General features: G+C 49.3%; 1 protein-coding gene across 3 annotated transcripts in view; it reads left to right on the top strand.

Annotated features, from left to right (window-relative positions):
* Positions 1-22,186, top strand: part of c1qtnf7 (C1q and TNF related 7) — a 76,961-nt gene extending 54,775 nt beyond the window's left edge. For all 3 annotated transcript variants that reach the window (XM_085966284.1, XM_085966275.1, XM_085966266.1), the window contains exon 3: positions 20,790-22,186. In XM_085966284.1, coding sequence (XP_085822410.1) covers positions 20,790-21,418 — 629 coding nt within the window. In that variant the 3' untranslated portion in view covers positions 21,419-22,186. The remainder of the gene's footprint in view (positions 1-20,789) is intronic.
* Positions 22,187-22,437: the final 251 nt, after the last annotated feature.

Consider the following 22,437-nt stretch of genomic DNA (forward strand, 5'->3'; position numbering starts at 1 on the left):
TGGATTCTGAAACAATATTAAATTTAAATATAATTTATTGGAATAGCGGCCTAGAAATTGGGCTCTGTATCACTGTTTTGTGCCAAAAATGGTGTTCGCGCCATGCGCGCGCACTTCTGGTGCGGGCTGCGCTGGATGCCATTTTGGTGAAGTCGTTTGCGTCGGTGCAGGGAGCGTGCGCCGGAAGTATGCAGAGTTCGCAGATTGTGACATCGATCAGCATGCAATGCTGATTTGACCCCAGCATTGCCATTATTGATCTCAATGCTGGAACTAGCGCCCTCTCTTAACCTCCCAGAGCTGAACATGCGTTCAGCAGTGGGACGGAACCCCACTAGCACTATTTACAGGAGTTTCAGGTTAGTTGCTGATTGATTTCTGCTGGCTCTTGGTGAGTTTGTAGAGGTGTTTCTCGATTTGGTGCCTTATTTGAAGTTGCTGAAGTCTCAAGTGAGTGGTGCAGCAGGTTACTTCAAGGCTTTTGCTCAGACCAGACATGGGTGTTGTAGTTTGTGTCCCCCTTGGCCGACAGCATGATAGGGATAATGAGCAGAGGTGACACAGAGGAAGACAACCTGCTCAAAGAGGGAGGAGGAGGAAGGGAGAGAAGGGCTCTCAGCAGGAGGCCATATCCACCCAGGGTTTTTAGGGAGCACATCTCCTACCTCAACCTAAGTGAGGAACAGTGCAGGCAACATCTCCACTTCACTAAGGAGGTTCTTACTGAAATCTGCCACCTGTTGCAGGCAGACCTGCAGCCTTGGAGCAGGGTGTGGGCGGCATTGCCAGTGGTGCGAAGGTGAGCGTGGCCTTCAATTTTTCTGTGTCGGGCTCCTTCCAGGATGGAGCAGGTGACATTTCCAACATCTCACCGTTTGCTGTTCACTGGTGCATAAGGGAGGTCACTGAGGTGAATGCATTTCATTCTATCTTGCCAGAGGGAAGCAGGCAGAGCAAGCATGTGGCTTTGCCAGGATAGCAGGCTTTCCCATGGTGCAGGGTGCCATTGACTGCACATACGCTGCGTGCGGGCACCGCATTGAACGCAGGGAGAAAATTTGGGTCGCGCCCCCTTTGGGGCATTAATTTCACTTAGCGCCCCGAAAAAATTAGCACCCCCGCAGCCAAAATTCGCCAGTGGTGCCCCAAGAAGGAGGCTACTGGAAGCGCCCGCCTCCCTCTTGGGGCGCTGTGAGTGACTATTAAAGGGGAGGGGCCTAGCCCAGCGCAACCCGGGGTCCAGCTGGGCCATCAGGGATCGAAGTGCTGGCAAAAGAGCCCGGCATTCAAGAGAAGTGCCGGGCACATGGAACGCAGCCGGCACTCCACTGTGGGGGGGGGGGGCTGCAAAGGAGGCTGGGGACGGCAGAGAGGGCAGGTGCAGGCTGGCTTTTAAGAAGTGCAGGCTAGCTTTAGCTGGTGCTAGTCTTGCACGAACTTGGGCCCCCTGTTTTGCGTTCAGCCACTCAGCCGTACATCACGACCCCCGCGCCCATTTTCGGGAACAATAAAAATTTTAGCCCAGCATGTTTTATATCGTATCTGTGGAATAAACAGAGAGCATAATGGTAAATCAATGATTTCATAACTGATCACATATATGGGAGAATCAACATAACTTGCTTATGTTAATCAACATAATGGGCTGGAAATTGCGGTCAGTGGCTTCCCATGGGCGAATGCCTCTGAACCGCAAGTAAACTCCGCACCTACCTGGTGCCTCCGGACCTTCGAAGACTTGCACTCCTGGGCCTGCAGGCGTATGCCTGCCTAAAGGCCCACGGATCTCAGGGGCGCATGTGGCTCGCAAGCGTCCCTGGGATCACGTGGGCCAGCCCAACCAATCACAAAGGGAGATTCCCATTATACTTATGGGGATTCCATTACGTACGAAATCCCCATAAGCTTAATAGGAATCCCCTAAAAAACACACTTTCACAGCACTGAAATAAAAATAAATCATCACATGTTCAAAATTAATTAAAATACAATTTAATTAAATATTTAAAACAAAAATTAAATTTTTTGAAAAATAAATTTCAACAATTTTCAAGGGGCCAAAAATAGCCTAAACTAATTTTAAAGATTTTTGTATGTTTAAATCATTTTAAAAAATGTATTTCAATATTTATTTAAACCCTTATGCTGGTAAAAGAAGGCCTTGCAAATAACCCAACTCTGCGCCAGCGAATGTCCATTTCCTGCGAATGGGTACGATGTCAAGCTAAAACCTGACAGAAGACAAGCTCTAGGTTTTCGCGCATGCGCATCACATACGGAAACCCAGAACTTGCAGGGCACATATGACTGCGTATGCTGTGCAGAAAATCCGGGCCAATGAACCTAAAAAAGAAACAGACAGACGGACGGACGGACGTGTCTTTGGCGCCCTCAGGATGTCCCAAAATGCTTTACAGCCAATGAAGTACTTTTGAAGTGTAACCATTGTTGTAATATAGGAAACACGGTAGCCAATTTGTGCACAGCAAGCTCCCACGAACACCAATGTGCTAATAGCCAGATAATCTGTTTTTGTGATGTTGATTGAGGGATAAATATTGGCCAGGACATTGGGAATAACTCCGCTGCTTTTCTTCAAAATAATGCCATGAGATCTCTTATGCCCACCTGACAGGGCAGACAGTTTAACGTCTCATCTGAAAGACAACACTTATGATAATGCAGTATTCCCTCAGCATTGCACTGGCTTGTCAGCCTAGATTTTTGTGCTTAAGTCTCTGGAGTGGGACTTGAACCCACAACTTTCATGACTCAAAGGTGAGTGTGCTACCAACTGAGCCATATTTAAATGGGGAAGGAGTAGGAACAATTAATGGAGGTGCCATTACACTACTAGGTTTATTCTATAGACCACCAAATAGTGGGAAAGATATGGAGGAGCAAATTTGCAGAAAAATTATAGAGAGGTGCAAGAACTATAGATTAATAATAATGGGGGAATTCAACTATCCTAATATAGACTAGGATCGTAATAGTGTTAAGGGCAGAGAAGGGGAAGAATTTCTGAAATATGTTCAGGAGAACTTTCTTGATCAGTATGTTTCCGGCCCGACAAGGGAGGAGGCATTGCTGGATCTGGTTCTGGGGAATGAGGTAGGTCAAGTGGAGCAAGTGTCAGTAGGTGAACATTTAGGGAACAGTGATCATAATATCATAAGGTTTAGATTAGCTATGAAAATGGACAGGGAGCAATCTAAAGTATAAGGGCTAGATTTTCAGTATAGGCAGTTTTGGGGCGCTAACCTTAGCGCCCGCCCGAAGTTAGCGCCCGCCCCAAAGTAGCGCCCCGTTGCCGGGAATTCAGTGGCTTCGCCCTAAGAGGTTGGTGGAGCGCTAAAAGAGGCGTTCCACTACTATCTTTAGGCGCTAAGCCGGCGGTCCAGAGGGATAGCGCCCAGGCGGGGCGCAGCGCGGGTGCGGTCATTTTTGGACTGACAGCAGACCCCGTGGCGCCGACCAGCTCTTAAAGGGGGAAGGGACGAATTGGTCTGCTGCCACGCCCTGCACACTGCAGCCTTGCAAAGAGGCCTCAACACTGCTGCTCAGCCCCAGGGAGTCATGGCAACGCCAGAGAAGGCCCGTCAGCGTGCCCTGCGCTTCTCAGAGGGTGATCTGGACATAATGGTCACAGCTCTGGAGGTGAGGCGCAAGATCTTGTTCACAGAGAGTGGGAGGAATCCAACCCACCACGACTACACCAAAGCCTGGAAGCAGATCGCCCAGAGGGTGACGTTCACCGGCGATGCCCCCAGGACCCACAAACAATGTCGTAAAAAATACAACGACCTGACCAGGATTGTCAGGGTGAGTACCCTTTCCAGTCTCCTCCTCATTCTTGCATGTACACCTGACATGATGGGCAAAGGGAGCTGAAAGTCCTATTGGCCAGCCCTCAGCCAGCAGCATTGGGACAGTCATGAGCATCAATTGGCCATTCGGCACTCTACACTCTGGCCAAGCTATTCCACCATGGGAGGCTGTGCACACTACGTCAGGGCTTCACTCTGGCCAAGCTATTCCACCATGGGAGGCAGTGCACACTACATCAGGGCTTCACTCTGGCCAAGCTATTCCACCATGGGAGGCAGTGCACACTACATCAGGGCTTCACTCTGTCCAAGCTATTCCACCATGGGAGGCAGTGCACACTACATCAGGGCTACACTGCGCACTTACAGCCCGTCCTTTCTCTTGCAGGCTAAAGTAGCCTTTAATCGCCAGGCCCATGCCAGGGGTGGCCGCGCCAAGCTGCAGAAGCTCACTCGGCTGGAGGAGCGCGTGTGTGTGCTCATGGGAGCCCGTGTGATCGTCCCCACAGCGTGCGGAGTATCCGACCCTCCACTGCCCGGCAATGGTAAGGACCTCGCCTTTTGGCCCTCTCGCGTCGCACTGGCCCATCCGAGCTACCTCCTTTGCCACTGTCCCACCAATGCGCTGAATGCCACCAGTCCTAACTCCCTCGCTGACGCCGTCTCCTCACTCTGAAGCTACTCTTGTGCATTCCTGCTTTCAGCTGGTGACGACCAGGACCCTGAAGCTGCCAGTGACAGCACCTCCGAGCAGGAGGAGGAGGAGGAGCAAGCCGGACCATCGGGGGAACAGTCACGTCCCGCAGGAGAGGAGGAAATGCTTGACACCTCCTCACTGGACGAGTGCTTGGAGGAACTGTCGCAGGGCAATGCAGCTTCTGGGACCAGTGGCGTCCAGCCACCCAGGAGCCGTGCGCGTGGCCCGCGGCCTTCCCCCCCAAAGGGGGGAAGGATCAGAGGGGAGTGCTGCTGATCGGCACACTCGCCGCCACCAACGCGGCAAGGGTCCCCTAGTTCGGCCCCCTCCTCCCCAGCGGGAGAGTCGCGACTCCAGCCCGGACACCTTCACCTCGGAGGAGGTGCGGAAGCTGGATAAGATGGCCGAGGATTCGGACCGGCGCCACACGGAGCTCATGAGCGTGGTGGGGCGCATGCCTGAGGCCATCGAGTCGCTGGCGACCAGTGTGCGCGAGTTCGGGGCAGCAACTGCCGCGAGTGGCCGCATGCTGACTGATGCCGTCAAGACCCTGGCGGATGTGATGCGCGCGCACACCAGGACAACAGGGGCACTCACTGCTGCCACACGCGCTGTCTCAGGCAGGCATCGCCAGGGCAGCCGCCGCGCTGGACCATCCCAGCAAGCCGCCCCTCGGCTGATTGTTGCGGATCCTGCAGTGCAGGCCCAGCCGAGTGCCACCGTGCCACAGCACCAGCCAGCGCATCCCAGATGCCAGCTGGCCCACATTGCGCCATCCGTCGCCGCCATTCCCCCACTGGGGCGTCAAGGGCAAGCGGCTGCAGCTGATGGTGGCCAGGCTCAGGTGCGCCACTCAGCAGACGGCCCCTCGAGGCCCAAACGCCGTGTAGGCCGCCCCCCAGCGGCATCTGGCGGAAGGGCATCTGAGCCTCAGGCGCCTTCCCCCAGCCTCGCAGCAGCCACTGGGCAGAGCTTGCGAAGGAGCAGCAGGCCGGGCAGGGGAGGCAAAAGGCTGGGCAAGGTCTCGCCCTCGCGGGCCACTCAGTAGAGGGTGTGGCCAGCTTTCCTTTTATATGGCGGTGGCCATCTTTATTTTGCCCATGGTTGTGTTGTTGGAGGGCTTATTTTTTGCGTTAGGCCGACGTTGAGGCCCGGTTTGAAGAAAGGTGGAGTGACTCCTCCCCAGTTTGTGGGAGTGAGTCATTTGTTGGGCTTTTTGTGGGGCCCGTTTATTGTTTTTGGGGATTCATGTGGGAAGGGCTTTTCATTTTTGTGTAATAAAAAATTATCTTTATTCATGCAGTCTCCATGGTTGTTCTTCTTAGTGTTTGTTGGCTTCGTCGGCTGAGGGCTTGCGGAGCGGCTGCATTCATCTTCCCTCATGGCCCCTGGCCATTCCCTGACAGGGGGCTTAGAAGTACCGTGTAATAAGGTGGCGTCATGCGGCCCTTGGCCCTGGTCGCTCCCTCCTGGGAACGTACTCCTGCTCCTCCTCCTCCTCCTCCTCATGCTCCTCCTGCTCCTCCTCCTGAGGTGCTGGTCCAACGTCAGGTGGCAGTGCCTGAGTCCTGCGGATAGCCAAGTTGTGTAGCATGCAGCAAACCACCACAAATTGGGAGACCCGGTCCGGCGAATACTGGAGAGCTCCTCCGGAGCGATCAAGGCAGCGGAACCGCTGCTTGAGGACCCCAATAGTTAGCTCGATGATGTTGCGGGTGGTTTGATGGCTCTCGTTGTAGGCCTCTTCAGCAGCGGTCCTGGGCGCGCGGAGCGGGGTCATGAGCCAGGTGCACAAAGGATAGCCTTTGCCCCTGAGTAGCCATCCTCTTGGGGGAGGCTGTGCCTGGAACATGTCATGCACAGTACTCTGCCGCAGGATAAAGGCATCGTGGCTGCTGCCTGGGAAGCTGGCATTGACTGCCATGATGCGCTGCTTGTGGTCACACACCAGCTGCACATTCAGAGAATGGTAGCCCTTCCTGTTGCAATACTGCTCGCCATGCTCCAGAGGGGCCCGCAAAGCCACATGCGTACAGTCAATGGCGCCCTGCACCAAGGGGAATTCCCCGAGTCTGGAAAATCCCAATGCGCGCTGATGCTGGCTCTCCAGGGCCATGGGGAAGGAGATGAATTGGCTTCTCCTTCTGAACAGTGCTTTGGTCACCTGGCGGATGCAGCGATGCGCGTCGTACTGGGAGATGTTTGCTATGTCCCCAGCAGCGTATTGGAAGGAGCCGGTGGCATAGAAGTTCAATGCCACCGTCACCTTCACTTCCACCGACAGAGATGTCCTGCACCTGAGCTTTGGCCGCAGATCTCGGCGAAGCAGGTGGCAGATCTCTGCAATCACCTCCTTTCGGAATCGGAGCCTTTTAACACATCGCGCGGCACTCATGTTTAGGTAGGAGCGCTGCTGGCGGTATAGCCTGACTGGGTAAGGCCTACGTGGCCGACGCCTGTAGCCCCCTCTGCCTCTAGCCAGGGCTGCCCCTCTCACAATGCGTCTGCGAGCCCTACGGACATGGAGCTGCAGCTCCGCGTTGGCACCCCATGCAACCCCCATCAAATCCTGGCAAACACTCTAATTTCCAAAAGGCCACTTGCAGCGCTCTGGCCTGAGTCCAAAAATACCTGAGCTCTTGCTGCTTGAAACCAGTTAGCTATCCTCCTTGTTGTGTCTCCAGAAATGCGTTGCACAAGAGTGTTTTCTGAAAAAAGGCTGGCCTTTATACTGGAGAGCACGTCCCCTTTAATTTGCGCCCCCCGGGGCCCGCGCTGGTTGTGTTGCGTTCCTTTTTCCAAACGCTCCGGCCGCCAGCCGCACAATGGGGCGGTCCGACTGAAGTTTGGAATCGGGGCGCACAAAGGGCGTTGCACGAGGATGTGACGTCATTTTCTGCGCGCGCATCCGGGCGGGCGCTAAACTTTGCGCCAGCGCTAACGGGCAACTTAATTTGGGGCGGGGCGCAAACTGCGCTGCGCACGGGCGCTACACGCATAGCGCCCGAAAATCACTTCTCTTAAGGCGCTAACTGCTGGCGCTAGCAACTGAAAATCTAGCCCAAAATGTTTAACTGAGGGAACACCAATTTCAGTGGGATGAGAATGGATCTGGCCCAGTTAAACTGGAATCAAAGATTGGCAGGCAAAACTGTAGCGGAACAATGGGCTGCCTTTAAAGAGGAAATAGTTCAGGTACAGCCAAGGTACATTCCCATGAGGGAGAAAGGTAAGGCAACTAAAGTCAGAGCTCCCTGGATGACGAAACAGATAGAGAATATGATGACACAGAAAAAGAGCATGTATGACAGATGTCAGTTTGTAAATACATCTGAGAATCAGGTTATATATAGAAAAATCAGAGGATAAGTGAAAAAGAAAATAAGAGGGGCAAAGAGAGGATATGAGAATAGAATGGCAGCCAACATGAATCCAAAAGACTTCTATAGGCATATAAATAATAAAAGGGTAGTAAAAGGATGGGTGGGGCTGATTAGGGACCAAAAAGGAGACCTATGCATGGAGGCAGAGGGTATGGCTGAGGTACTAAATGAGTACTTTGCATCTGTCTTCACCAAGGAAGAGGATGCTGCCATAGATGTAGTGAAGGAGGAGGTAGTAGAGATACTCGATAGGATAAAAATTAATAAAGAGGTATTAGAAAGGCTGGCTGTACTTAAAGTTAATAAGTCACCAGGAGCGGATGGGATGCATCCTAGGATGCTGAGGGAATTGAGGACAGAAATCGCAGAGGTATTGGCCATAATATTTCAATCCTCCATAGATACGGTGATGGTGCCAGAGGACTGGAGAATTGCAAATGTTACACCATTGTTCAAGAAAGGCTGTAAAGATAAACCCAGCAAATACAGGCCAGTCAGTTTAACCGCAGAAGTGGGGAAGCTTTTAGAAACAGTAATCGGACAAAATCAACCGTCACTTGGATAGGGGTGGATTAATTAAGGAAAGCCAGCACAGATTTGTTAAAGGCAAATTGTGTTTAACCAAATTGATCGAGTTTTTTGATGAGGTAACAGAGAGGGTTGATGAGGGCAATGCGGTTGATGTGGTGTACATGGATTTCCAAAAGGCGTTCGACAAAGTGCCACCTAATAGGCTTGCCAGCAAAATTGAAGCCCATGGAATAAAAGGGCAGTGGCAGCATGGATACAAAATTGGCTAAGTGACAGGAAACAGAGAGTAGCAGTGAACGGTTGTTTTTCGGACTGGAGGAAGGTATACAGTGATGTTCCCCAGGGGTCGGTTCTAGGACCACTGCTTTTCTTGATATATATTAATGACTTGGTTGTGGGTGTACAGGGCACAATTTCAAAATTTGCAGGTGACACAAAACTTGGAAGTATAGTGAACAGTGAGGAGGAGAGTGATAGACTTCAGGAAGACATAGACAGGCTGGTGAAATGGGCAGACACGTGGCAGATGAATTTTAACACAAAAAGTGTGAAGTGATGCATTTTGGTAGAACGAATGAGGAGAGGACATATAAACTAAATGGTGCATGAACAGAGCAACCTGGGGGTATGTGTACATAAATCGTTGAAGGTGGCTGGGCAGGTTGAGAAAGCAGTTAAAAATGCTTACGACATCCTGGGCTTCATAAATAGAGGTATAGAGTACAAAAGTGTAGAAATTATGATGAACCTTTATAAAACACTGGTTCGGCCTCAACTGGAGTACTGTGTCCAGTTCTGGGCATCACACTTTAGGAAGAATGTGAAGACTTTAGAGAGGGTGCAGAAAAGATTTACAAGAATGATTCCAGGAATGAGGGACTTCAGTTATGTTGATAGACTGGAGAAGCTGGGGTTGTTCTCCTTAGAGAAGATTGAGAGGAGATTTGATAGAGGTGTTCAAAATCATGAGGGGTCTGGACAGAGTAGATAGAGAAACTGTTCCCATTGGCAGAAGGGTCGAAAACCAGAGGACACAGATTTAAGGCGATTGGCAGAACACAGCGAGTAGTTAAGATCTGGAATGCACTGCCTGAAAGGGTAGTGGAGGCAGACTCAATTTTATCATTCAAAAGGGAGTTGGTTAAGTATCTGAAGGAAAAAAAAATAGCAGGGCTACGGAGAAAGGGCGGGGGGGTGGGACTTGCTGAGAGTCGGCACGGGCTCGACGGGCCGAATGGCCGCCTTCCGTGCTGTAACCATTCTATTATTCTATGATTTTATGAATATGGGCTGGATCCGAGCTCTGCCAGGATGCCACCCATGTGAACCGAACCTTTAAATTACAGTTGCGGAGAGTTCCTAGCTTCTCCAAGAAAGTCATCTTTTTACATCCTTGAAAGGCCTCAGTTGAGACCTGACATGAGTTCCGCCTCAAACATAGAAACATAGAAGATAGGAGCAGGAGTAGGCCATTCAGCCCCTCGAGCCTGCTCTGCCATTCAATGAGATCATGGCTGATCATCCAAGTTCAGTACCCTGTCCCTGCCTTCTCCCCATATCCCTTGATCCCTTTAGCCTTAAGAAATATATCCAACTCCTTCTTGAATATATTTAATGAACTTGCCTCAACTGCCTTCTGTGGTAGAGAATTCCACAGGTTCACCACTCTCTGGGTGAAGAAATTCCTCCTCATCTCTGTCCTAAATGGCTTACCCCTTATCCTTAGACTGTGACCCCTGGTTCTGGACTCCCCGACCATCGGGAACATCCTTCCTGCATCTAGTCTGTCCAGTCCTGTTAGAATTTTGTAAGTTTCAATGAGATCCCCTCTCATTCCTCCAAACTTCAGCGAGTATAAGCCCAATCGACCCAATCTCTCCTCATACGTCATTCCTGCCATCCCAGGTATCAGTCTGGTGAATCTTCGCTGCACTCCCTCCATGGCAAGAACATCCTTCCTCAGATAAGGCGACCAAAACTGCACACAATACCCAAGGTGTGGTCTCACCAAGGCCCTGTACAACTGCAGCAAGACATCCTTGTTCCTGTACTCGAACCCTCTCACTATGAAGGCCAACATACCATTTGCCTTCTTAACCGCCTGCTGCACCTGCATGCTTACCTTCAGTGACTGGTGCACAAGGACACCCAGGTCTCGTTGCACTTCCCCTTCTCTCAATCTATTGCCATTCAGATAATAATCTGCCTTCCTGTTTTTGCTACCAAAATGGATAACCTCGCATTTAACCTTGGAATTTCCAGACCAAGTTGCTTATTTGTCCTTTCAAAATCCATATTTGAGCTTAACAACAGCTGTAACCTTCTTCTTAGCAAATGTACCCTCCTATGGAAACATAGAATATCACCCAAGTCCCCCCACCCCAATATTGTTCCCTCGCTGGTCTCAAGGACAGAAAGGCACAAATGCTCCCAAGACATTGTCAATGGTATGCTTGTCCAATCGCCTGGATGGTGAAAGGAAGGCACATGACAGTAGCCTGGCTAAAAGTCACCATCTGATTTTTTTTTCTGCCTCTATAGGGATATGTTTGGTCTCCACTCGTCCACTTCTCCACAGTACTGCAGCTTCGATTGGGAGCTTCGTGGAACACATCCATTAGCCTGTAACATTGTCCATTAGTGTTCAAATGTGCACCACAGCTACACTGCCCAGCAACTGCATTTGCGAGTACATTTATTTTATGTGTACTTTGTTGAACCATTTGTGACAAATTATTGGTTGGATATTTCCTCATTTGGATGGATATCAATTCTTCTATCTGGAGACTAATTTGTTGTAATAAATAGTGAGTTTTAGAAGTACTCAGTCAGTGTCTAGGCTGTGAAATGCACAATTTCTTTCATATTTAACAGCACAGCTTTTGAGCTTTTATACACTATTGGAATTGCTTCTATAAGTCTGTGGAGGATAATCAGATGCTGATTAATCCCTGCTGTTTAAGAGGTTTTCTTTGTTACCCTTATTATGTTCCTGTTTCTGTTTTGTTCAGTCCAGTCTATGTTGCTCTGACTGCAGCAATTCCAAAAGCTCTATAAATATTTAACGTATTCAAAAAGACAATTTTGAGAATAGCTGCATTGCAGAGATGCAGACATAGGCCCAGCGGTAAGCCTTGTGTACCAAGAGTGGAGAAGCACATGTGAGGGCACATCCTATTGTTACACCCTGGGCTATTGTATAATTAGATGTTGTGCAGTACTGGCACACTCCTGAATATAAGACACTTGGACTACTTACAGGAGTGACCAACATTGAGAGAATATCCAAGACAGACATAACATTTGTAATGGTGCTCCTGATGGTCAAAGGTTGCCTGCTGGTGCCTTTAACTACTAGACTATCTTTATGAAGACAGGGCTTCTTTAATATTTAAATTCAACTTCACACTTCATTGCACACGTTTGTTTGCCCAGAATGAAAAGTTGACTAATCCGGCAATCCTGATTGCTACAATATGTGCTCGTATATTTTATTTTATTTGGCAATCTATGAAACCTACTGCGGGTATAACTAGAAATCCTATTACACTGCTACAAAGGAAAGTGCAAATTTAGTACCTTAGATTGCCTTTCTCCAAACTTTAAGTGCAGCTCAATTCAAAATATATTTTATTGTATGAATTCCTTTTCCCACAGTTCTTTCTTTAAAAGTAATTCTTTTGATTTTTTGCTATTCTATGTTTCTTTCAGTACTGTTTTTCTCTGTTTGATTTAACTGCATTACTGACAACAGAGTAAATGTGGGGTAAACAAATAGGCATAACGGAGCCTAAATTCATCAGGGCTTGAAACCAGGCTTCATCCGTGTGGTGCGCAACCAAGGTGCACCAGAACCGAGAGGCCCAAGGACCACCCTAAATTTCGCGAGCTAATAATGGTGCAGCGAGGGCAACAGGGCATCTGGGACCTTGGTGAACAATGGGACAAACAGTGTATCTCCTTAATCAATAAGATTAAAGGATTGAGAAATAAGCAGAGGAAGGACTGAGAAGGAGGGTGAATTAGAGTGGGTGAATTCAATGTCAAATCTGGTACAGAAAGAGAAATAAAGAGAGGGAACAGAAGTTTGGATTTAGAGAGAGATAAAAAGAGAGAAAGGAAAAGTAAGAAAAATAAATTAAAATTTGACATTTTTTAAATCTCGTAAAACAATTCACAACCTGAAGGAATGAGACTCCACATTTCTAGGCACGAAAGCTTGATTGGCAGTCATTAACAATCATCACGTTGTTAAAAGGATACTTAAACTGTTAATTACAAGACTTAACTTTCTGGGCTAACGGCAGAGCGGTGCAAATCGGCCGGCAACTTGTGGCGATTCACAATTCACAGGGTATCTCTTCCTCGCCACAAGTTGCTGGCCGATTTGTGTATTAATAACGGCCTGCGTCGTTTAGACACCGTTATTTTTTTAGCAAAATCTGGCCTAATTGTGTTGTCCTATTCCAAATATAGTGCAAAGCACAAAGAGGGTGTACATTTCCTTGGGGGTTTTCCTGATTGGCCACCATAGTTTTGGCAGAAGATCGGCAGAATGCAGTTTACAAAGTTACAGTGGCTGATTGGAAGGGCGAGAGGCACTGTGGAAATGCCCGCTGAAAATATCCTACAATTCTGTATTAGTTGGCAGTCTTGTTCAGAACCCAATGATGTCTAAGTATGAGGAACAGAAACATTTACACCGCTGGAGTAGGAGATGCTTTTCTGAGGCTTAGGTAGAGAAAGATTTTACTCTGCATCTGGCACATGCTATTGGTTACTTGGAAGTACGTGATGCTGACATTGAGTGATTAAAAATCGAAACATGTTTCATTTTCTGAAACTGACGTCCCACACCTTGATAAGTACAAAAACTCATCAAAAATAATAAAAAGTTGAAATGTTCAAACTTTGGAAACATAGAAACATAGAAGATAGGAGCAGGAGTAGGCCATTCGGCCCCTCGAGCCTGTTCCGCCATTTAATGAGATCATGGCTGATCATCCAAACTCAGTACCCTGTCCCTGCTTTCTCCCCATATCCCTTGATCCCTTTAGCCTTAAGAAATATATCTAACTCCTTCTTGAATATATTTAATGAATGGGCCTCAACTGCCTTCTGTGGTAGAGAATTCCACAGGTTCACCACTCTCTGGGTGAAGAAATTCCTCCTCATTTCAGTCCTAAATGGCTTACCCCTTATCCTTAGACTGTGACCCCTGGTTCTAGACTCCCCCACCATCGGGTACATCCTTCCTGCATCTAGTCTGTCTAGTCCTGTTAGAATCTTATAAGTTTCAATGAGATCCCCTCTCATTCTTCTAAACTCTAGCAAATATAAGCCTAATCAACTCAATCTCTCTTTATACGTCACTCCTGCCATCCCAGGTATCAGTCTGGTGAATCTTTGCTGCACTCCCTCCATGGCAAGAACATCCTTCCTCAGATAAGGTGACCAAAACTGCACACAGTACTCAAGGTGTGGTCTCACCAAGGCCCTGTACAACTGCAGCAAGACATCCTTGCTCCTGTACTCGAATCCTCTCGCTATGAAGGCCAACATACCATTTGCCTTCTTAACTGCCTACTGCACCTGCATGCTTACCTTCAGCAACTGGTGCACAAGGATACCCAGGTCTCGTTGCACTTCCCCTTTTGCCAATCTATTGAAGTCAGTGTTACATTAATAATATAATTGAAATACTGCATGTGTTATGCATCAGTAAAATGATCACCAATTGAAGGAAAAAATGGAAATTCAGATTACTCCCCCGGCCAATTTGAGAAATGATTGCACACAAGGGATAATGAAATATTGCACATGACTAAATCTAGAAAAGTGAATTCCATAGGCCATCTTCATGAGTGAAATGTAAAATGGTTGATGATTCCAAATTCTATTTATTTTAATATGTTATGTTAGAATGTATAATATCACTTGATAACACGTTAATTGATTTTGTTCCTGATCCACGTATTGATCTCAATACTAATGCACTGTGGCTCACAAGGCCTCAGGTACTATTCCCTGTTTTACTTCACTAAATAAATATTAATCAGACAATTCACAGAAGTGAGCAACATTCCTTCAAATCCATGTATTGGAATTCCAAAAGGGCATCAGGGGAAAAAAAGGGCTCACTCGACATAGAATAAAACCTGAAACATTCTCATCAGAAAAAATAACCGAAAAAAAATGTAATACACAAAGACAGTCCTTTTTAGGTTCCTATTGTAACTAAGTATACTTAAGATTTATTTTTTAAATCATAAACTGCATGACCAATTATAAAAATATACAGTAGATTTGGCCCCAACAATGCTTCATGCTAAATCTTTCAATATGATGCCTGAACACCAGTGACAGGAGATGAAAGCCACTTCACTTGAATATAAGAAGTATTAAAGTAATTAAAACAGAAAATGCTGGAAATGCTCAGCAGGTCAGGCAGCATCTGCGGAGAGAGAAAGACTGCCTGACCGGCTGAATGTTTCCAGCATTTTCTGTTTTTATTTCAGATTTCCAGCATCCGCAGTATTTGGCTTTTGTTTAAATATGAAAGTAACCTCATGTTTGTATCTGTGCCCAATAGAACTTCATAAACAAGGAATTTTAGAACAAATAAATAATTTAAAAAATAATAATTTAATTAGAAAATCATTGAATAGAAGTTTTATTCCTACCCATGAATGAGCTCTCTATATCTTATGCATGGGAATAAAAGTCACATTCAACAGAGCCTCAATGAGGATCCTTCCGATGTACATGAAAGCTGCTATAGTAACACGGTTTACGTACTAAGATAAAACATTAAGGCCTAGAAATTCATTGACGCCACTTTTGGGGCGCTAAAGTGGGGCGTCTGCTAAAGTTTGCGGCCGCCGCCAAATCTAGGCCACTTCTCCGATATTCATTAGCTTCGCCCTACTAGTTCGGGCGAGCGCTAAAACTGCTGCTGGACGCCTCTCTTTGGGCGCTAAGCCGGAGGTGCTGATCGATAGCGCCGAGGCCGGGCGCAGCGCAGGTGCGGCCATCTCATGACTGACAGCAGACACCCTGGCGCCGGCTAGCTCTTAAGGGGGAAGGGTCGACTGTGTCTGCTGCCACGCCCTGGATAGTGGAGCCCTCCAGCTAGGCCTGAACACTGCTGCTGGACCCAAATAGCGCCTGAAGACATGGAGAAGGCCCATGAACGTGCGCAGCGCTTCTCAGAGCGTGATCTGAGTGTGCTGCTTGCTGCTGTGGAGAAGAGGCGCCATGTTTTGTACCCGGACAATGGCAAGAAGGCGACGGTCCGCGTCTACAGGAGAGCCTGGAGGCATGTCGCCAGCAAGCTGTCAGCCAACAGCGACGTCCCCAGGACCGGTGCCCAATGCCGCAAAAAGTTAAATGACCTCACACGCATTGTCAGGGTGAGTACCCTTTCCAGTGACCTCCTCATCCTTGCATGTGCACCTCACATTATGGGCAAAGGGACCTGAAAGCTCTAATGGCCAGCCTTCATCCAGCAGCTATGGCACAGGCATGAGCATCAATTGCACATTCTGCACTGAACACACTAGCCAAGCTATTCCACCATGGGAGGCATTGCACACCAGATCATGGCGACACACTGGCCAGGCTATTCCACCATGGGAGGCAGTGCACACCAGATCATGGCGACACACTGGCCAGGCTATTCCACCATGGGAGGCAGTGCACATAAGATCACGGCGACACACTGTACTTAGAGGCCGTCCTTTCTCTTGCAGGCCAAGCTGGCGAATAATCGCAAGAGCCGGACTGTGACCGGGGGAGGACGACCCCATATCCAGCCACTCACTGACCTGCAACATCGCGTGGAGCGCCTCATGGGTGGCCGGGTGATTGGGCCCGTTGCATGTGGAGATGCCGACCCTGTTCTGGGCAGCAATGGTAAGGACATCACCTTTTGCACCTCTCTCGTCCCACTTGCGCATCAGATCTACATCCTTTGCCACTGTCCGACCAATGCGCTGAATGCCACCACTCATGCATCCCGCACTGACGCCCTCTCCTCACTCTAAAGCTACTCTTGTGCCTTCCTGCTTTCAGATGGTCAAGAGGAGGTCCCTCAACTTGCCAGTGACAGACCCTCCGAGGAGGAGCAGGAGGAGGAGCAAGAGGAAGGCGGCCCATCAGGGGAACCCTCAGCCGCGGCCACCCAGGCCAATGTAGGGGACACGTCTTCCCTGGAGGGCAGCGTGGCGGAAGTGTCGAAGGGGAGGGGAGCTCCTGGGACCTGCGTGCTGCAGAAAGGCGGGATGGGGGTGGAAGCTCGGCGGCCTTCTCCCCAGAGGGGGGATGCGTCGGAGGGGAGTCCAATTGCTGGGCCCAGCGGCCTCCAGCAACGGAGGAAGGGTCGGCCAGCTCGGCGGCCTTCTCCCCAGAGGGAGAGTCCGGCCTCCAGTCAGGAGATGCTCTTCGCCGAGGAGATGGAACGCCTCGAAGACTTGTCCGCGGACTCGGAGCGCCGGCACACGGAGCTCATGGCGGCAGTGGCACGGTTGCCTGAGTCCATCGATTCGCTCTCTCGGAGTGTGGCCAAGTTCGGGCCCTTAGAGGCCACCAGTCGGGCGGAATACCGGGCAGATCTGTCAGCGACTGGCCAGGTGATTAGTGGTGCCGTCCAGTCACTGGCTGCTCTGCTGCGGTCAGTGAACAGGTCAACACGGGCACTCACTGCTGCCACACTCGCTGTGTCAGCCAGGCATCGCCAGGGCACCCGGCGCGCTGCAGCAGCACAGCGGTCTGTCCTTCAGCAGATTGCTGCGCATGCTGCAGTGCTGGCCCGGGCGAGTGCCAGTGTCTCAGGCGATCAGCGAGCGCCTGCCATCCGCCAGCTTCCCGCCATTCCTCCAGCCGCCACTGCCACTCCCCCAGTGGAGCTGCCAGGAGCTGCTGCAGCGACTGATGCTGGCCAGCCACAGCTGCAGCAATCAACAGCCGGCCGCTCGACGGCCAGACCTCGACTAGGCCGACCCCCAAGGGCATCTGCCATCACGACATGTGCCCCTCAGGAGCCTGCCCCCAGCCTTGCAGCAGCCAATGGCCTTACTTTGAGGCGGAGCAGCAGGGCGGGCAGGGGCCACCCAAAGATGGCCAAGGCATCGCCCTAGCGGGCCAAATAGTCGAATGTGTGGCCATTTGTGTTTGTTTCTTGAGGCCGAGAATTGGATGTTTGTTTTTTGAAGGCCGATGATGTGATGTTTGTTTTGGACGAAGGCCGAGAATGACGGCCATTTTAGTTGCCCTATTTTGTTAATCCTCCCCAGGTTGTGGGAGCGAGTAATGTGTTTGAGTGTTTTTTGGGGGTTTCATCTGTTTTTGGTTTTTATGTGGGAAGGGCCCAGAGTTTGTACAATAAAGCATTTTATTTATTCACATTGTCCATGTTTGATCTTTGAAGTGTTTGTTGCCTTAACCGGCTGAGGGCTTGCGGAGTGGCTGCAATCATGTTCTATCATTGGCACAAGCCATTCCCTGACAGGGGGCCTAGAAGTGACGTTCAATAAGCCGCCGATGGGCGGCCCTTGGACCTTGTGCGTCCCTCCTGGGCCGGTACTCCTCGTCCTCGTCGTCCTCATGCTCCTCCTCCTGAGGTGGTGGTCCAACGTGAGGTGGCAGTGCCTGAGTCCTGCGGATAGCCAGGTTGTGCAGCATGCAGCAAACGACAACGAATTGGGAGACTCGATCCTGCGAATACTGGAGGGCTCCCCCGGAGCGGTCGAGACAGTGGAACCGTTGCTTGAGCACGCTGATTGGTTGTTCTATGAGGTTCCTCGTCGCTTGATGGCTCTCGTTGTATGCCTCTTCAGCAGGGGTCGTGGGCGCGCGGAGCGGGGTCATGAGCCAGGTACACAAAGGATAGCCTTTGTCCCCGATAAGCCATCCTCTTGGGGGAGGCTGTGCCTGGAACATGTCAGCCACAGTTGTCTGTCGCAGGATAAAGGCATCGTGGCTGCTGCCTGGAAAGCGGGCATTGACAGCTAGGATGCGCTGCCTGTGGTCACACACCAGCTGTACATTGAGGGAATGGTAGCCCTTCCGGTTGCGGTACTCCTCGGCATGCTCAAGAGGTGCCCGCAAAGCCACATGCGTGCAGTCAATGGCGCCCTGCACCATGGGGAAGCCCGCTATTCTTGCAAACCCCACTGCACACTGCTGCTGCTTGTCCAGGGTCATGGGGAAGGAGATGAATTGATGTCTCCTTCTGAAAAGGGCTTCGGTCACCTGGCAGATGCAGCAATGCACGGCGAACTGGGAGATGTTAGCGATGTCCCCAGTAGCGGATTGGAAGGAGCCGGAGGCATAGAAGTTGAGAGCCACCGTCACCTTCACTGCCACCGACAGAGACATCCTGCGCATCAGCTGTGGCTGCAGATCTCTCTGAAGCAGCCGGCAGATGTCTGCAACCACCTCCCTTCGGAATCGCAGCCTCCTAATACACATCGCGGCAGACATGGTCAGATAGGAGGTCTGCGGCCGGTATACCCTGCGTGGGTAAGGCCTCAGTTGGCGACGCCTGTTGCCCCCTCTGCGTCTAGCCAGGGCTGCCACTCTCTCACGGCATCTGTAAGCCCTTCTGGCATAAGGCTGAAATTCAGCGTTGCCACCCAATGCAGCCCCCATTATATGCTGGCAAACACTGAGCTCTGAATGAAGGCAAAGATAATTGGTAAGCTCTGGCCTGAGCCAAAAATACCTGTCCAAGTGTTGGTCCAAAGCAGTAAACTCTCCTCCTTGGTCTCTGTCCAAAAAACCGTTGCACAAGAGTGAATGCTGCAAAATGGCTGGCCTTTATACTGCTGGGTAAGTGCCCTTTAATTAGCGCTCCCCCCGGCCCGGCTGGCCTGTGTACCGTTCCACTTCACAGTCGCTCGGGACGCCCGGCGCACAATGGGCCGGCGCGAGTGAAGTTCCGGTTTGGGGCGCACAAAGGGCGTTGCACTATTAAATGACGTCATGATCTGCGCACGCAGCAGGGCGCGCGCTAAGACTTTGCGCCGGCGCTAAATGTGTCCTGAAGTTGGGGAGAGGCGCAGATCGCGCTGCGCCCGGGCGATAAGCGCCTAGCGCTCGAGATCTACTCCCCCTAAGGCGCTAACGGCTGGCGTGCCCAATTGAATTTCTAGGCCTAAGGCCGCAAAATTTGACACCTTAGCGCCGGCAGTTAAGGCCAGTTTTAGAAAAAAATGATGGCCACCTTGCTTCTGCCCTCTTCTGGCACGGCCCGTGCTGGTCGCCATTTTGGTGAGGGCGGGACGTGCGTGCGCTGGCAGTATGCAAAGTAGGCAGATTGTGACATCAGTCAGCTGATTTGACGCACGACCTGCCATTTTAGACGCTGCCGTTCCAATCAACGCCCTCTCCTTAACATGCACAGCTGAACATGTGGGTGTGAGGCTTGCAACAGTGGTAAGTGTGTGAGTGGGAGGTGAAGCTATGATTGTGAGGTATGAGTCATGATTGCTAGAGATTGTTGGTAGGTGTGTGATGGGGGTGTGGTGCATTGAGCAGTGTGTGAGGCTAGTGGTGCAGTTGGTGGGATATGGCATTTGAAGATGCATCACTGACCTTGACCACTCTTGTGAGGTCATTAAACTTCTCCGACGTTAGATCCAGGTCCTGGGGGAAAGATTGGTGGCACTGACTGCTTCCGTTATCTGCTCCCACTGCCTCCGTACAGTCTGTTTGGAAGGCCTCCTGGCCCCCTGCGGGCAGAGGGCTTGTCTCCTCCTATCGACCCCTGCACTAAGGCCTCCAGTGCTGCGTCTGAGAACCAAGGTTTCCTTTCTCTGCTCTGTTGTGACATTGCTAACTTCCCCTTTGCTTATCTCCAGTCAGAATGAGATACTTCTTTTGCAAAGCACCTCCCCTTTAACAAGTGCAGACAGCGTTTCACTCTGCAGGAAATCTTTAAATACAGAGCAGACTTCCCACAATATGGGCCCCGCTGTTGAGCGCTGAGCCAACCAGCAGCGTGTTCAGAGCTGGACTCAGCACTTCAATCATGTTAATGAGCAGGCAGCACGAATTTCGCGTGCTGCCTGCATTACTTTCAACGCACACAGGCAGATCGCACATCGCGATCCCCTCACCTGTTTGCGGGCCTTATCCAATTTAGCCCCTTAAATTCTGGACTGGTGATTACTAGTGGGAATAAATAGATTGTAAAAAATACAGAAAGGAAAGGAATTCCTCTTTACACTGGTTAGTGTTTGTTGTTAATGGAATTTGGCACAAAAAGTTTGATGATTAATTGTAAATTCTGAATGTAAATTATTTAAAATTTACCACAGTAACTTTAATTATTGTGATTTATCCCAGGGATCAGGGGGAAAATCGGAGGTGGCGGAAATATGGGCGACAAAGGAGATAAAGGACCAGTTGGTAAAGCAGGAGTCAGAGGACAGAGTGGCATAAGAGGAAAAATAGGACCATCAGGAAATCCTGGACCAATAGGAAACAAAGGACAAAAAGGAGACCCCGGACCACCAGGTGTTTGTAAATGTGGGAGTTTAGTGCTCAAATCTGCCTTTTCTGTTGGCATAACTACCAGTTACCCAGCAGAGAGAACACCCATTATATTTAATAAAATCCTTTTCAATGAGGGTGGCCATTACACCTCTTCCTCTGGAAAGTTTATATGTGCCATTCCCGGGATTTATTACTTCTCTTATGATATTACACTGGCTAATAAACATCTTGCACTTGCACTGGTGCACAACGGCGAGTATCGCATAAAAACCTTTGATGCTAATACAGGGAACCACGATGTAGCTTCAGGATCTATAGTCATGTACCTGAACCCAGAAGATGAAGTGTGGCTGGAGATCTTTGATTATGAACAAAATGGTCTGTTTTCTGATCCTAACTGGGCTGACAGTTTATTTTCCGGGTTTTTACTTTATGCTGATGCTGATTACCTGGATGCGTTGGCAGAAGATGAACTATAGTACGATGAGGTCCAGACATTTCAGCTTGATTTTCAACTCTTTTATAAAGATGCAATATAATCATTCTTTGATCATTTGGGCTTGTATGAATTATGTTCCAGTTCTCACTAACTGCTCCACCTTGGAATCAGATCGGGATCTGATCATCTGATACTGCCTGATCCCAGAGTCGTTTTTTATCTGGCTTCATTTACTAACTGATTTAATTAGGAGTGACATATCTGGGAGCAACCTTGATAACGACATTTCACATATCAATCACACATTTATAAGATATATGAGCCTGGGTTCCAGTTTGGAACAGCTCAGACTTCTTCAAAGACAATGTGAACACTCCTGATGTGATATTTCCAATACAAAACCTAACCCCTCTATCACTAGTGGAAACCACATTTTACACACTTTGACTGATTTTGATTAAATGATTTTCTTTCTTTCTTGTAAGACAACTTCACCCTAATAATAATTATGGAGAAGCTGAAAGGTTATACTATCATAGAGAACTTTTGGTTGCATCTAATTTAGCAAACCTGCTGTTGACTGAAACTGCAAATATTTCACTAGTTTTTTTTAAATATAAAATTATATCATCAGCTTGTCTTTTTTCAACAGATCCATACCGTGAATTCTCTTTTCATTATTCGTTATTTTGGTAATGGAACTGCATTTTTTCTGAAACTGCTAAATTGTCTTACTTTTTATTCATGTGTGGTTGCATAACTGAGTGTTTTATTAAAAAAAAGCACCATGGAACAGGTGGCAACTGAGCTTTCTGTCTTATAAAAGTCTTATATAAGTGATGCTAATGAATGTCCTGTTCATAACACTAAATGAAAAAGGCAGATCAGTTTCATTTTTATTTCCGTAAACCTAAATGAGGGGAAAAATTCAGTTGCTTTGCACCCCCCGAGGGGGCGCTAATGGGGCGCAAAGCACGTAGCGCCCGGGCGAGGTGCCGCTAACGCCTCCCACAAAATTCAGCGGGAGGTTAGCAGCGACGACAGCCAGTAGCACCCCGC

This window comes from Somniosus microcephalus, chromosome 2 (genome assembly GCF_052327205.1).
Source record: "Somniosus microcephalus isolate GS21.2 chromosome 2, FLI_Smic_1.0, whole genome shotgun sequence".
Classification (NCBI taxonomy): Eukaryota; Metazoa; Chordata; class Chondrichthyes; order Squaliformes; family Somniosidae; genus Somniosus; species Somniosus microcephalus.